The sequence below is a fragment of the Phodopus roborovskii genome, unplaced genomic scaffold (genome assembly GCF_943737965.1).
Source record: "Phodopus roborovskii unplaced genomic scaffold, PHOROB, whole genome shotgun sequence".
NCBI classification, from domain to species: Eukaryota; Metazoa; Chordata; class Mammalia; order Rodentia; family Cricetidae; genus Phodopus; species Phodopus roborovskii.
Genome location: NW_026125295.1, coordinates 28,183,564 through 28,200,231, shown reverse-complemented (window position 1 = coordinate 28,200,231; position 16,668 = coordinate 28,183,564). Strand labels below are relative to the sequence as shown.

The 16,668-nt window shown below is 37.8% G+C and overlaps 1 protein-coding gene across 2 annotated transcripts in view; it reads left to right on the top strand.

Moving 5' to 3' along the window:
* Positions 1 to 16,668, top strand: part of Plod2 (procollagen-lysine,2-oxoglutarate 5-dioxygenase 2) — a 70,530-nt gene that overhangs the window by 31,204 nt on the left and 22,658 nt on the right. For both annotated transcript variants that reach the window (XM_051207166.1, XM_051207159.1), the window contains exons 2-7: positions 1,840 to 1,931; positions 2,240 to 2,376; positions 9,393 to 9,556; positions 12,570 to 12,682; positions 14,735 to 14,798; positions 16,479 to 16,576. In XM_051207166.1, coding sequence (XP_051063123.1) covers positions 1,840 to 1,931; positions 2,240 to 2,376; positions 9,393 to 9,556; positions 12,570 to 12,682; positions 14,735 to 14,798; positions 16,479 to 16,576 — 668 coding nt within the window. The remainder of the gene's footprint in view (positions 1 to 1,839; positions 1,932 to 2,239; positions 2,377 to 9,392; positions 9,557 to 12,569; positions 12,683 to 14,734; positions 14,799 to 16,478; positions 16,577 to 16,668) is intronic.

Below are 16,668 nucleotides of genomic sequence, written 5' to 3'. Positions count from 1 at the left end.
AAAACAATAAATAAATCTTGAACATAAGCAAAGTCTGGATGCCATCACCACTGCATATGGCCTGCTGGCCAAGAAGAGCTTCTGCAGTATCTCCTGCCTGTGCCTTGTGTCTCTCCTGTGAGACATGCTGGGATTACAGATCCTTGTGCTGCTGCTGCCCCCATCCTTCCTTGGGTCTAGACATCCAGCTCAGGTACTCTGGCTTGCCCATCTCTCCAGCCCTGGGAAATTTTGTTCTCTAAAAATAATAATGTTAAAATGTCTTTAAGATAACGTTATTCAATATCTTAGTTACTATTCTATTGCTGTGAAGAAACATGACCAAGGCAAATCTTACAAAAGAAAGCATTTAATTAGGGACTCCCCTACAGTTTGAGATAGTCCATAATCATCATGATGGGAAGCAGAAAGTCATGGAGCTGGAGCAGTAGCTGAGAGCTTTACAACTTGATAGTTGGGTAGCAGGGGTGAGGTGGGAGACACCTCCTCTATCAAGGCCAGTCCTTCCCCAACTGTTCCGTGCCCTGGTGACTAAGCCTTCAAATATACACGAGCATGGTGACCATTCTCATTCAAACCACCACGCTCAGATCATCACACCATTAACAGATGGCTTTATTTTATTTGCAACATTTATTTCTTAAATTTTGTAAGATATACTTCTTTTTTTAACCAGAAATCTAAAAATGCATTATTTATTTTGATGGAATTATTTGTCTTTTGGTTTGAATAATGTTTATTTCCATTGTACTTATTTTCTGTAGTAACTTCGTTTTAGAGCTTGAGATGGAGCGTTATCTTAATTTATTAACTGATTCCTATGTTCCATAAATCCTACAGTTAAAGATTGTATATGATTTGGGGTTCATGCAGGACCTTTTCAGTTTTCTTGTATCTCCATGCCTTAGAGAATTAATTAATTAAGTGGGATAGCTTTGTGCTTACAGTGTTGAGATGAGAGTTTGTCTGTTCTACTCTATGACTGCTCCTAATTCTGGAAACAGAAATGCCCCCACTCCTCAGTGCTTGCTGGGGGAAGATGCATCTTTTATGATTTTCCCAACATTCTTTAGCATGATAAATATTATCCATCTATCTACAGTCACTTTTTATTGACATTTGTGAACAGATCCTTATTCTGCCTGCTTCTGTCAAGAAATGCTAGATTAAATTAGAGGAAAGGCCACTATAAAAGGCCACTAGAAGCTACATATTTACTGATGATGTTATTAGCATTGCTGGCTTTTGTTCTGATAAGCAATAAATAAGTGATAGAAATGTGATGACTTTTAAGACATCTAGTATAAGATTTTATGAGAAGGAAGAGAAGTAAGACTTTTTCTACAATCTGCTTTCAATTTGTGAAGTTTATTTTAGACGATAAGGATTAGTCTTGCACTTAGGTCAACCAGTGTCACTGCTGAGTAGATAGGGATGGCTAGGAAGTCACATGAAATTATGCCTTATAGCTGGGATTGTTCCTAGGTAACAGTACACCTGGAAGATGAAGTCATAGCTACAAAAGTTTAATCCTTACAGAAGAAATAGACATCTTGTGAAAAGTTTTCTTCTGGGTTTGAAGTCTCTATTCAGAATCCATTCTCCCTGAGCCACTAACGAACTTTATTTACTGTTAAAATAATAAAATAATTTCTTGCTACATGGCTTCATCATTGGATAACCCACCTGAAATGCCTATTTTTCAACAGTACTTTATATAGAGTTATCTAAATTAACTGATCAAAGGCATTCCCACAAGATAAAGTTTGTAATCTATATTGGATTATGGAATGATAGCATTTAATTTCTTGTTAAGCCTTCTTTTTTATATTTTTACAGATAAATTATTAGTCATAACCGTAGCGACAAAAGAAAATGATGGATTCCACCGATTTATGAATTCAGCCAAGTATTTCAATTATACTGTGAAGGTATGATTTATCTTTCAATCATGGGACTTGTTAGGAGGTTAGAAGGTTTCTTCATTTAAATCTGAAAAACGAGAATAAGATGATATGAGTTCACTTCTATGGGTTAGAGTCAGCTTTTGAAATGTTTGGAATGGTGTGTTAGTGGTAGATGACACTGATGAATTACCACTGGCCCATGAATTAATTTTCTTTTCTCTAGCATTGAGCTTTAATAAATAGTGGGTTACTGTACACATTTCTTTTGACATATTTATGCTATTATTACCATTAACATTTTCCTCAGAATGAATTCTTGATTTCATTTATAGGTTCTTGGTCAAGGGCAAGAGTGGAGAGGTGGTGATGGGATTAACAGTATTGGAGGGGGCCAGAAGGTGAGATTAATGAAAGAAGTCATGGCACAGTACGCCAGTCAGGAGGATCTGGTTATCTTGTTTACTGAATGGTAAGAGAAATAGTCTGTGGGTTTTCTATCTACATTGTTTTACTTTCTTAAATTTAAATTGAATCAGTCTTGTTTTACATGTCAATACCAGTTTCCTCTCCCTCCCCTTCTCCCCTATCCCCCACCTACTCCCTATTCCATTCCCTTTCTGTACCCCAGGGAGGGTGAAGCCTTCCACGGGGGATCTTCAAAGTCTGTCATATCATTTTGAGCAGGGTCTAGGCCCTCCCCTATGTGTCTAGGCTGAGAGAGTATTCCTCTATGTGGAATGGGCTCCCAAAGTCCATTTGTACACTAGGGATAAATCGTGATCCACTACCAGAGGCCGCATAGACTGCCCAGTCCTCCTAAATGACACCCAGGTTCAGGGGTCTGAGTTGATTCTATGCTGGTTTCCCAGCTATAAGATTGGGGTCCATGAGCTCCCCCTTGATTACTTTTAAAGATTGAAATTTATAACTGAAATTTATATGTTGAATTATTTTACTGCAAAGAATCATTATTATAATAAGGATATTTTCCTCAGTTATAACTGGTTTCTTCAATAAATAACCTCTGTTTCTAAGCCACAACTTAAAAGCAATATTATTTTATACTCAATTTTTCATTAACAGAAACTTTTCTTTTATGTAAAATAAATTTATTATGCATGAAAAATCACAATCTGGGCCAATCTTGTAATATATTAAAGATGATGAGTTATAATAAAAAAAAACGAGATAAAAGGTCTAATTTAACATTTTTTGTGAAATTTTAACCTTGAGTTAAAAGTGCAGCAGCGATCATACTTGATACATAATTGAAGGAGACAATCAAACGGGTTCTGAAATAGGTTCTGTTTAACTGTGAACAAAAATACCTTGTAAAGTTACAAATACAAGGTAGACATGAGTCCCTGTGCTGTTAAGAACAAAGAACCTTTCAGGCATAAACTCCTTTGAATTTATTTAGTTTTGAGCTTGAGCCAAAATGCAAAGGGATACACATCCAAAGCATGCAGTCTGCCATTGAGCCATCTCCCTAATCCACAAATGCCATTTTGTGTACTGTCATATTCTCCTAATTCATTTGAAATATCTACAATCTTTTCTTAACTTTAAAAACACCAAGTCGTGTCATATTACAGTTCTGTGTGTTTTTCTTTTTCATTGTTATAGTATTGGTGCTGATCATTCATTTTAAATTACTTTGAATTCACCTCATTTGTGTAGGGAAATTATCTCAAATCTTTTTTTTTTCTAATTTCCAAATGCAAAGACTCATCATTTGCAGATGACAATAAAGGTGGTGGTTCTTCGGCAAAACAATATGTGAGGATGGCCTAAGCTTTGGCATAAAAGTGGAAATAATGATGTCTCAGGGGCATCAACACTTAAAATTTTCATTCCTAGAATTTGTTTTTTTTTTTTTTCAAAACAAAAACTTTGTTTTCTTATATGTACCTTTTATTGCAAGATGAATTGTGATATGATGGCCAGTGTGGAATAGCTTGTGCACTGTGAAGTGTGTACATACATGTATTAAGCACAGAACACAGATTTTTTTTGTGCTCACATCACTGAGTTTGACCCTGACACAAGCAAATTTGGATTTTGATTAGAGGCAGATAATCCATGGACAAACAACCTCATAGAAGCTAGCAATGATGTTTAGGTTCCTGAGCCCCTGAGTTGGGGTAACCTGCTTTTCTCTATGCTTCCCTTCCCAGCTTCCTTTCTTCCATATTTGTAAGATTTAGTCTTGGAGAGTTGGCAGTGTGAAGAGCCCAGCTGTTTCTGACAGACAGGATAGGGACGGTATCAGATACCCATAACCTGGGGCAAATCAGTGTGGTTCAGTTGCATTGTATTTAAGACTCAGCTTGGTGGAAAAGACCTGAATATTTAAGGAAGGTCTGGTTCTCTAGATACTGTCAGGGTCAGTCATATGTCAGTGGACCAGCTAGTTATTCCGGAGAGCACTGCTTTTAAAGCAATATCTGTAGTTTTATGTAGAAAAGCGGGTTTATTTGATGACATCTCCTCCATGGCAGTAGTGACAGCTTAGGTGTGCAGACACATAGGAGCTTGTCATTGATGATGGGCAGTGTTACATTCTATTAGTAAGGAAGAAACAAAATACACCATGGTTCCCGGTTTCTGTGCTGTGTAACTTTTTTTTTTTTTTCAGGAAAGATCGAAATTGTTAGCTGTCTCTTTAAATTTAGTTCACTGTGATCAGTTCATTGGTGTAAATGTGCTAAGAAATTAAGAAGGAAATGGGTGCGTTTTCATTTTTCACACTGTATGTTCTTGTCTGTATTCACTGGCTATAGTGAGTATACTCATGGACATGCAGGCGTGGGGAGAAGCACATGGTCTACAAAGGCTTTGTCAGTGTGTGCTAACTGTGACTGGGTGTGTGTGTATGTGTGTGTGTGTGCCTGTGTGTGTGTGTGTGTGTGTGTGTGGCTGTGCCTCTGTGTGTGTGTGTGTGTGTGTGTGTGCCTGTGTGTGTGTGTGTGTGTGTGTGTGGCTGTGCCTCTGTGTGTGTGTGTGTGTGTGTGTGTGTGTGTGTGTGGCTGTGCCTGTCTGACTGTGTGTCTATGTGTGTTGCAGGTACTAAAGGTTCCATAGAGTTTCATTAGGGTCTATCTCTGGATATCTGGGGGGGGGGGGACTTGAGACACATAGTTTTCAGGTATGGTCCTGCATCTCTTTCCTTTTGTTAGAATGGTTCAGGTGATTATAATTCTTGTTTAATTCTATGCATGTAAAATATTGGATTAGGGAGGAATGACAAGGTTGCAAGAGACTTCTGTGGCTTTTCTGCTAGGCTACTTCTTGTTTAGATGTGATATAATTCATTTATAGGTTGAGTCAGTCATTTGTTCAACAGACATTTACTAAATACCTTTGAGATCGTAAGGGCCTGTACAGATGATAAAGTCGTGAATTCAGCAGATAAAGGAGAAAATGAAGCCTAGTTTAAGAGAGGTTTTTTGTTTTAAATAAAAATTAAATAGATTGAATATTTGGGTGGGTAAGGAGAGGAAAAGGCTAGTGAGAGGTAACTGGAAATAAATGACATTTTTCTGCCCTGTTGGTGTCAGGAGGAGTTGACATTGGAAATGAGCCTTGAAGGCAGATGGCTTGGATCCAGTTAGAAAATACATGTTAAGTAGATGCTCATTATGAAGACACACTTTATCCCACATGAAAGACTTGAAATTAAATTCTGAATATGATAGTATTTGGAGATTGTTTGTGTGAGTGTGATCCATTTAGATTTTATTTCATAGCACATGTTTCCGTCAATAGGTCTTATGTGGCGGAACGTTATTCTGTAACTCAGGGATCTACATTTGCTAGATCTTGTTTGTGACTGCTTTTGTACCAGCCTGGCAGAAAGAAAAATTTTGACAGAGTCTATGTGACCTTCAGAGTACCAAATGTCTTATGCAGGCCAATGTAAATATTTAGTGACTTTTATTTCAGGCACAGCAATTGACTCTGGGGTGTGGTACCTTCAAGAGAGTGGTAGACTCCAAGCAAGAATGAGTATGGCAGGGGGTCGCAGATCTCTTGGAGGGTGCATGTGTAGCCTGTAGGTTGTGTAAATCAGTCTGGGTCATTGTCTTCTGGGAGAGGAACTGAATGGTAGACCTAAGATGGAATCAGTAAGAAAAGGCAAAAGGATTTTGATGGAAGCAGTCATGAAATGGGACGAGTCCAGGATGAATGACGGAATTTCATCCAGTCTGGGTAACTGTGTGGTTGAAGGTACCACAAAAATAACTCATAAAAGGACAAACACTCATAAAAGTCTCAAAGACCTGTTAGAGATAGAACTGCGGCATGTCTGGGTTCAATCTTATGGGTTTTGCAGGACTTAGGGCTATTTACCATACTTAGATGTGGAAACTTTTATTTTATTCTTCATATTTAAATGGACTAAGTTCCTGTGAGAATTATTTTTATGACCTCTGTGCATTTGTCTTTTTGAAAAAATATTTTTTTTTACATTTTTGTGGTTCAAATAATTTTAAGTAGAAAAACTTTCTTCTTTTTGAGAAGTTTTAAATAGGCACAAAGACATTTTCGGAGGAATTTACACAGAAATGACACCTGCTAGAATGAAATGGGAAAAATTTCGCCATACCTTTTTAGCTGTGTGTGGTGGCACCTGCTGGTAATGCCAGCATTTAGGAGGCGAAGACAGTGGATCATGAGTTCAGGGCTGGCCTGAACTTCATAGTGTGTTCTTGGCTTGCCTGGGCTGCGTAACACCTTTTCTCAAAAAGGGAAATATTTTACGTTTTTAGCCAAAGTAACATTCCTACTTGAATTGTATGAAGATATTTTTTTTTCATGCGCATTAAAAGAATTGCATTTTAAAAGTAATGTTTATAAAGTGCTAATTAACATCATACTTTCTCCTTTTATAAGCTGTCAACTTCATTAATAGTCTGAGATATAGTTATGTCTTTGTCCTTCACTAGAGTTTCAAAGGTGAAAGACATTCCTTTCAAAGTGGTAACCATGCTGGGCTCCATGCTGGGGACCAAACCCAGGCTTCCTTTGCCTGAGCCTAATGCTATACTTGGAGTCACACTCCACCCTCACGTGTAACCTTTGAGTATGTGGTGCTACTACTCATTTCTCAGGTTAGGCTAACATCGTGGTTCTTTGACATACCAAGATACTTTTTTTTTTTTCTTTTTTTTTTCTTTTTTTTTTTTTGTATTCAGAAAAAGTCTCGGCCTCCTCTGAGGCTCACTGAATGCCTGACTCAGAGTTTGAGTTTTTGATCTCATCTTTGGTCTTATTTACACACACACACACACACACACACACACCACCAATACCAACAACAACTAGTACTTTGGAATAAAACAAGTATGCTAAAAGTAATAAATAAAAAGTGTATTTGTTTCATATTTTTCTTTTTGTATAACAGGTTAGTTTATTTGTTTAATTTTAAATAAACGCATCGGAAAGTTAATTCTGAGATTTCAGTCAGAATAATTTTATTGGGAATTAGAGCTTGCCGTTTAAAAATGTATCTCTAAAGCTTATTTTAAACACACCCATGCTTGCACTGGCTTGTACTTTGCCCTGCCTTCTCAGCTGTCCCTCCTCCAGTTAACCAGAGGCTGTTGTGTTCGCTAGCACACTTAAAAGTGTGCTAGTAACAGTTAACCAGAGCATTTCTGGTCTCTTACCCTCTGTTTTATAAATGAGAAATTAAACAAGGTTAAATAACTGGTTTGGTACTGATAGCTCGCAGAAAAGCTGGGATCAGCCTGCAACTGGCAGACTTCAGTACATGCTGTCATAGACTTCTCGATTGTGCTCTTAGTAGTGCTAACAGTATCTCTCCTGTGAAAAGGAGTGAAAAGAAAAAAATGTATTCCACTGTGTACTTATGTGTCTGCAATCTTTCTGTGTCAGTCTTCATGAGCAGAAATTTAATTTTTATGTGCAATATTTCATAATGGAAATAAAAGTAACTGATAAAATTTAAATTTTCTAGAATGACTGCAAGTGACAAGAAATTAACTGATTCCAACATTGCTTTTATAGCTGTTATTGTAAAAACAAAAATGGAGGAGGTGTTAAGAGTGGTGGATTATATGAGCAATTTCAGTCCTTGGCTGTTGTGCTGGGAAGATTTCAAGTTTAGTCTGTTCAATAGAGTGAGAGACTCTTGTCTCAAAATAAATTAGTAAATACCAATTTTGTTTAGCAGGACTACAGAATTTAGTTGTGTAATTATTACCTCAGTTTTGAGTCAATTGATCTGTATTTCCTCTGCACTGGCTGCCTGTGCAGAGGAAAGAGCAGAGTGGTGTGGGCAGTGTCCTTTTTAAAGGACGGGACCTGGCGGTCATGCCTCCTTGTTCCTTCACACTGTGCTGGGGAGACTTAGTCATGTGTCCTGTCCTGTTTCACAGTACTTTCTGTACAGGAGGGTCTTGTGCTCAGCTTACACCTGAGAGGTGCACTACTAAAGGGACAGGTACTGTCTCTGCTAAGAGCCTGGTGGAGAACGTAAGCATACTTCAGATATTTTTGGCTTTTAAAAAGTATATCATAGAGATAGGCAATAATGTGTTATATTTTGATAAAATAATACAAATACATTAAACTATAAATTACTAAATCTTACACGTCCATGTCTAATAAATATAGCTGGCGAGCATAGTTGGGGCAGCTATGTGTTTCCTGTCAGGTCCTCGCATTACATCTGAAGTGTTAGCTTCTAAGGAGCCCTTCACAGAACTCAGGATCAAGAGCTTACCCTCATGTTTGCTACCTAAGATAACCATTATCTTGGTGTCCTGCTGGTATTTGACTTTCTGGTATACTGATGTAAAAACAAATACAGGTAAATTTGAGGTTGCAAGTTAATTTTCTGTTAGATTTAATAAGTTATAACTGAACAAATAAAGTCCAGGAGAAAAATTGGTAAAAACATTAGACCTTAAACTATATTATTTATTTTTACCTTGATTCAAATCTATGGGGCTTTAAAGATGAACTTGTCTGATTGAAATTTCATATTACATAGTATGTCAGTTATTAAATGCTCATTGATGGCAATGTGAGACATTTGTCAAAACCAGTTTCTCAGAGGTAATAATGGATTGGTACACATGTCACTGAAATATATGACTACTAAGATGGAAACATTTGTAAGTGTTTATGCCTGTGCCTACAATTTATATAACTTGTAACATTTGCACTCTTACAATTTTTATTTTGAAATAAGTTATCTATTATAATGAAAGCTATCACATATTTGTATTTCATTTGTCAATGTTAAGTAAAACCAGAATCAAACATAAATAGTTCGTTTAATGTGAATTGGAAGGTTGTTTTCCGGTGTTCTATAAACAGATGTGTTAATCCTATATGGATTCTATAGTCTCATTTTTAGGAACTTTTTTTTTTTTTTTTTTTGTCTTGGTCGTCTGTTTAAATTCTCAACCATGCATTTTAAAGCTTATTTGTTTTGTTTTGTTTTTTTAACAGTTTTGATGTTGTATTTGCTGGTGGGCCCGAAGAAGTCCTTAAAAAGTTTCAGAAGACAAATCACAAAATTGTCTTCGCTGCTGATGCGATTCTGTGGCCAGATAAGCGGCTGGCAGAGAAGTACCCTGTAGTGCATATTGGTAAACGTTACCTGAATTCAGGAGGTATGAACGATGTTGCTATAGACAGAAGGAATCCCAGCCTCACCATGATCATGCTGTTAAACATTCTGAAAGCTCACGTATAGTTTAGAACTAAAAAAGCATTTCCCATGTCTTATCCACATATCTAAGCCATTTGGATGGCTGAACTTCCATGTTGCAAGTGAGAATTCAAGCCTTCTGATTATCATTTATTGAGAGGTTTGGGTCCAGCATATTAAGTTTAGTAAGTTTACTTTGCAAAAGTTCATGCACATGATTGAAAACAGCCACTTGCTAATGTGATTTGTTTTAAAATATATTGTGTTGAGTTACTTATTTTGGCTTTTGTAGCCAATATGTATAGTGTCTGAGTGTATGGAAGTGTTGCATTCTCTATCGAGTCACCACATAATAAATAACAGTGATCACACTCACTGCCTTAATGATTAATGAAAATTTGACCTTGGGCATGTTGTGACTGTAGAACTGTGTTTTCTAGAGCTGTGATTAATGTAAACACATAGATAGAGCCTACGTCTAACCATGTAGGATGGAGGACATGTGAGTTCTGTGTAAGAATAACCTGTGAAAACCCTACTTTTGGTTTCAAATGAGTGAGTTGATTTAGTGTATCAAAGCAAACTAAAAGGGATAGTTGCAGATAGAAACATCAAACATCAAATTAGCCATTTATAGTATGCAGAAGTAGTTCAAACAAGGCTAACTCCATTGTCAGATCACGACTCTCACAGCATCCATCAGAAATTGACTGAGGAAGAAGCAGCAGCAGTGGGTTCCTCAGAGGCCCCCATCAGTGAGCTTCTGGCTTCCTGTTGTGGGATAAAGAACAGTAACAAATGTTGGAAACAGTTTTCCCTAAAGCTGTTCAATTAAACAGGGTGTTTTTTCCATTTTAGAACCAGGGATCAACCTGGCCCAGGACATGGCGTTAGACACACTTGACATAAACATACTTGAATTTGATGCAAGAGAGGACTCCTAGCTGTTCAACAAGCTTAAATAAAACATGTCAATTTACCAATATAATGTATATTATAGCATGGCAGAGAGCTAGGTTAGGTCTAGTTGCAAGCCATGTTAGGAAATGGGTGTTTGAGTGGTTTTTGAATCCACAGTGGATCCTGTGTCACACAGCTCCATAAAAGCATGTGTGGGTTGCAGACATTGCTTAGTCATCTATGGTAATGTAGCTGTTAGCAAGCTAGTCATTTCTCTGTGGTGAGTCAAAGCTCAACATTTACATCTATATATCATTTTAGCAATCCACCCCCACATGATAATTTAGTACTGTTTGAATCATGGACCTCTGAGACCTCCAGCTTAAGTCTGTGCCTTTTTAGAGCCCCCTTCCCTCCATCACAACACATATTGTCTGTGCCTTTGGGACCTCTTGACCCTTGTGTATATTGTATCTGATTGTTTGCCATCACTGAGGGCATTGTTGTATTCAAGTCAGTATCTAGGTTTGGCCATGTTAGTCTGCTGACCTCACTGCCCTGCTACTGAGCTGGTTGTTCACCCTTCTTTCTCCCTTGGAGCCATTGCCCCTGTGTATGGTGTCACTCCTCTACCCTGACTAGCAAGTCCTCCACTACCATAGCTCATTTTACAATTTAGCCCACATTAGAGACTTTTAAAACATAATTTTTAAAAATGTGCAGAGCTTTGGATTAGGTTGTATTTTGTGTCCAATTAATTTTTTTTCTTAGAAATAGCATGTACATGATATACTATAGTAGCCATTCATCTGAACAGTAATATAACCACTGAGGGAAATTTCAGAGGGATGCTCAGTGCTATGGAAATGACAGACATTAGCAGGTATGTGCTTTTGTCAGTAACAGGGAAAGTCCTTGGAGATAAAGCACCAAGCTTCTATCTACAGTTGGGATTATTAATGAGAAGGCAGGGAGCAATGTGTGATTTCAGAAACTGTGAGAGATGTTTACAGGACATGAGTTTTGGCTTAGTAAAAATTCACCATTTAGCTTTAAAATATGTTAATAGAAAAAAAATAAATTATGAATGCATATGAATGTAATTTTATTTCACTGTTGGCTGTAAAAGAAGGGTAAGGAAACATTTTTGTAATAAAATAATGCAAGCCATTGGAAAAACTTATATCAATATTTTTTATTATTGAAGATCATTCATAGTAATTAAAAATTACTGGTTGAATGCTCACTGGTTGTCCAGTTCCTGGTACCCACATTACATCGTCTAACTCACAAGTCATGTAATTCACTTCAAAGGGATCTAACATTGTCGTCTGACCTATGTGAGCACCTGCACACACAAGGCTCACATACAAACAGGCGGGTTTGATCTGTGTGTGGTGAGTGTTGTCTGTCAATGAAGCAGAGCAGTGGGCTGCGTGTCTGAAATTCAGGGGAAGATGTGAAAATGATCCTGTTGTCTCTGTCTTCAGAGATACATGCCGCTGGCAGATTTATCACGTAGGCTCGAAGGCCAAGGGGAACACTCCAATTTTAGACTTCCTTTTTCCAGACAATGACATATAATTTCTAGCCAGAAAAATGGTTTACCAGGCACAGTAAGACTGGTTTCAAGTGATGGAAAACATTCCCCAAATTCCCTAGATAGAAAATTTCTTCAGGGTTTTTGTAGTTGGTGACAACCCACATTCTTTGCCTACATTGGAATCTTGGCGCAGCAGGAGACATTTCGTTCATTCAGAAATAGTGGTTCCTTGTCAGTGGGTTCAAGAAGAGCAATTCACTAGGTTGAGAGGAATTCCATCATACTCTGCTCTGTCCCTAGTTAGCCTTCCCTTAGTAACCTTGCAAAAGTAAGTTCTTAGGGATGCATATTTAAAAGCACTTTTGAGTGTTTTGCTTTGTGTTGTAATTAGTAGTGTTTCTCCATTATAGTATACATATATAAAAGTTGGACCTCTTGACTTTCCAACTTTGTCAGCTTTTCAATGGAGCTAACATTGACAAGCATTTAGGTCTTCGAATCCTGAGCGCTCAGCTGTGTTTGTGTGTTGCAGGCTTTATTGGCTATGCTCCATACATCAGCCATTTGGTCCAGGAGTGGAATCTGCAGGATAATGATGATGATCAGCTCTTTTACACTAAAGTTTACATCGATCCAGTAAAGAGGGTGAGGAACAGCTTGCAATTCCTCTTTTTCTGTTTTGGTTACTTTGATTTTTTTTTTTTTAATGTTTTCCTCAGTGAAGTGGTCATAAACAAAAGAGTTTTGGGAATCTGAATTGCAAATTATTTTTTTGTTATTATCACAGCTGAAATAGTGCAAATCTGTGGAACAAGCAGACTTTTGTCTTCCTTCTTTGGCTATGAGAACTCTTTGTCACTATATCTCTCAGTGGCCAAGTCAAAAATCTTGCCCAGTTTAGGTTCATTAGAGGGGGAAGGTAGATTTAAGACCCTGTTAGTTGCCTTATTATGTGGAAACACACATCAGATGACTAGAAAATTCAGAGCCAGCCTCTACCAATGTGCAGCCTCAGTTGCTGTATACTCAGTGCCAGGGCTCTCAATATCAGAATGAATAGGGTGAGTAAAGTTTCTGAGCCTGGAGACCAAAAGCAATACCAGACAACGATGTCAAATTTGGAGCAGCCGTCAATCATGGAGACATGATAATAAACAGCAGCACTTTCAAAAGTCTACCACTGTACCTGGCAATATTTTGAAATGACATGGATAAGCCCACTCAAAAAGAGTTTGTCACACTGGAATGGACATCTCTGTAAGATTCATTCTTTGGAGGTTGGAGGTGCCTCACCATTGTCCAAGTGGCTGGTATTGAAGATACATTGCAGGACATGGTGCTGTGAAGATAGATCTTATATATTTATAGCCAACTAGAGGACTCAGAATGTTTGTAAAGGGGCTGAGCAAGTGGCTGAATGGGTAAAACACACACCTTGTCAGCTTGAAGACCAAGTTGGGATCCTCAGTACCACATAAGTGCCAAGCAGGCTCACCTGCACTCTCAGTTCTGAGAAACAGGCTGGAGGTCCCTGGAGAAAGCTGGCTGGCTAGATTAGCTGAACTGGTGAGCTCCAGATTTAAATGAGAGACCTTGCCCCATATAAGGTGGAGAGCAATTCAGAAAGATACTCAGTGTCTACTTCTGGCTTCCACAGACATTTATACTCAGGGTTACACACACGCACGCACACACACGCACACACGCACGCACCCCCCCCCCCCATGTACATACTGGCCAAAAAAGGGGGAGCAGAAAAAACAGTGCTTTAGAGTATAAATCATGCAATGAGTAGATAGTGAAATTCCAGAGGTTGTGGCCTGAGATTCTAGGGGCCAGAGACAGCCTTATTTCCTAATGAAAACACTATAATTGATTACAAATAAAATAACTAAAAATAGTAGTGTGTTAAATATGGTAGATGTTTGTCTGTATGTTTATTTTCTCCTTCTTACATATGAAAAGCATGGTGGTGCTTCGCTGCTTCATATGTGGTCTGGAGTTGCATATTTTCAGCATGTTCTCTGTAGCCAGAATGACTACTGGAGGCCCAGTCATCACAACCATAGTCTAGACACATAAAATGCAGAATAGTTTTTTTTTTTTTTTTTTTAAGTACCATTTAAATTTGTGCACACTCCTTAGCTAGCCTTTCAGAAAGGGTCAGGAAGTGCATTTACTTTTCTTTGACAGCATATCATGTAACTGCATGTAACACATAAATGGAATTTCATGCTTTTTCAAATACATGGGCCATGCTGAAAATCTGGGGATTGCTAGAAAAGATCTGCCACAGACTTGATAGAGAAAATTTGTAAAATTGATTTAATTTTCAATTCAGGAAAAGAACAAACTAATTTGAAAACAAAAATGTGTTTAAATAATAGGAAGTAACAGTTTGTGCATCTTAGGTGCACCATAGATGCAACTGTAATGTTTCTTGAACTGTGAGTTCTACACACTGTCACCAGGGAAGCAAGGTCTATGTGTGTGTGTTCCACGGTGTTTGCAGCTGCTGTGGTGTCTGTCTTTAGATCGCTGAATATTTTCATTAATACACTGAACAAGTATTTTGATCTGTAAATTCCCCCAAAGATACATTGATTAATATGACTGTGTTGACTGTTTCTGTTTTCTGTTGTAGTTTTCAATGTTAACCTATTTTCCTTTTTTTTTTTTTTTTTTTTAATTTTTAAGGAAGCTTTTAACATCACGTTGGATCACAAATGCAAAATTTTCCAGGCCCTGAATGGAGCTACAGGTACAGATGCCCATACTTCTACTCACAAAATGCCCGTTTTCAGCATTCTCTCCTGTATTAGACCATTTGAGGCTTTGACCAAGATGGCAACTTTTAAAATGTTAAAAAAAAAAAAAAATCAAATACTGAACTTTACTTGATGTTTCCACATAATCCACAAAAATCCTTTACTAAGAGTACACTCCATCCTACAGAGTGCATATCCACCCTACACACTTAGGCCTATCTGCAGTGTGGGCACATATTTGAGTACATCTGCACACTTGTGAGAACAGCATGTGCTCATAGATGCACACTTATGAATAAACTCCTACAGGGAGCACATGTGCACACCAGCATATGTGAGTAAACTCCTACAGAACATTCTCACTCACGTATGCCCTTATGAGTATATACAAAGAGCATATACACACCAACACACTTGTGAGTACATGTGAAAAGCATGTGTACACACATGAACTTGTGTGAGTATACTCAGAGTATGTGTCCACACTGACACACAAGTGAGTACATTCTAACAGTATGCACTCACACCTACCTACACATGTTAGTGTTTGTGCATAACACCTTCACACTTTTGAGTATATAAACAAAATATGCATATACCTCCATGTATGAGTATACTCACAAAGAATGTATACACACCAGAACATATGTGAGTACACTCTTACAGAGCATATGGGCACACATGTATACTTGTGACTACAAAACCAAGCATATTTTCATACTTGTGAGTGTATATATAGTGTGTGTGCACATGAATATATACTTGCACATGAGTGCACACATAGCATGTATGTATAGATGTACACTTTTAAGTACTGACTCACAAAACATGTGAGTATGCCTGTATACTTACAAGTAAACATACATTGTGTGCACACAACTGCACATTTGTGATTACTCAAGCAGAACTTGTACACACGCTTGCATACTTGTGAGTCCACACACAGAACATGTGCACCCCTGCATATGTGAGTACATCTACATAGCGATTGCCCATGTACATACTTGTGAATATCCTTGATATTGTTATTTATTTAGAAATACACATACTGTGGTATGACACATTAGTGCATTAATCTATATAGTAAATATCAGTATTTTATCTATTAATGCAGGTTATTTTAAAAATTAAGAATATGTTATAATTCTGTCCAGTTCATGTTGCTGTCCATAGAGCAATTAGATAGAAGATATGTAGTGAGGAAAGAAGCTGATATACAAACACAACATCTCTCATGGTACTCTGTATTTTTGAATCTTCACAGAAGGCCATTTGAGAGCTGTACAGCTATCAGATGGCTGGTCAGCTGGGAAAGTCTTGCTTATTCCAGACAATGTGCCTTTACCATACACATACTGCTTGCTGTTTCTAGAATAAGCCTTCAAGGCCAATCTGGGTCCACTTCAGGTGGACAAGTTGTGATAGTGAATCCAGCTGGAACCACACTGCTAGGAAACAGCTCAGGGACCAACCAAGCATTTGACAACCTGGCTTAGTGCTCAGGCATTTAGTTGGAAGTCAGCCTGTGATTGTCCACACTGTCCTTCGATTTTGCTAACTCTTGTCTTGGGGAAGATAGTTTCTATGCATTGAGAAATGAGATTGGGTGTCTTGGAAATCTATAGACCTACAAATGTTCGAAGTTAACAAAAATGTTTCTCTTTTTAACCCAGATGAAGTGGTTTTAAAATTTGAAAATGGTAAAAGCAGAGTGAAGAATACATTTTATGAAACATTGCCAGTGTTAATTAACGGAAACGGGCCCACCAAAGTGAGTAGCTGTGCCCTTTAGTTTGTTGTCTGGTTCTCAGAGTTGGACTATGGAGCAATATGGGAGGGCCATCATCTTTTTAAAAATATTCT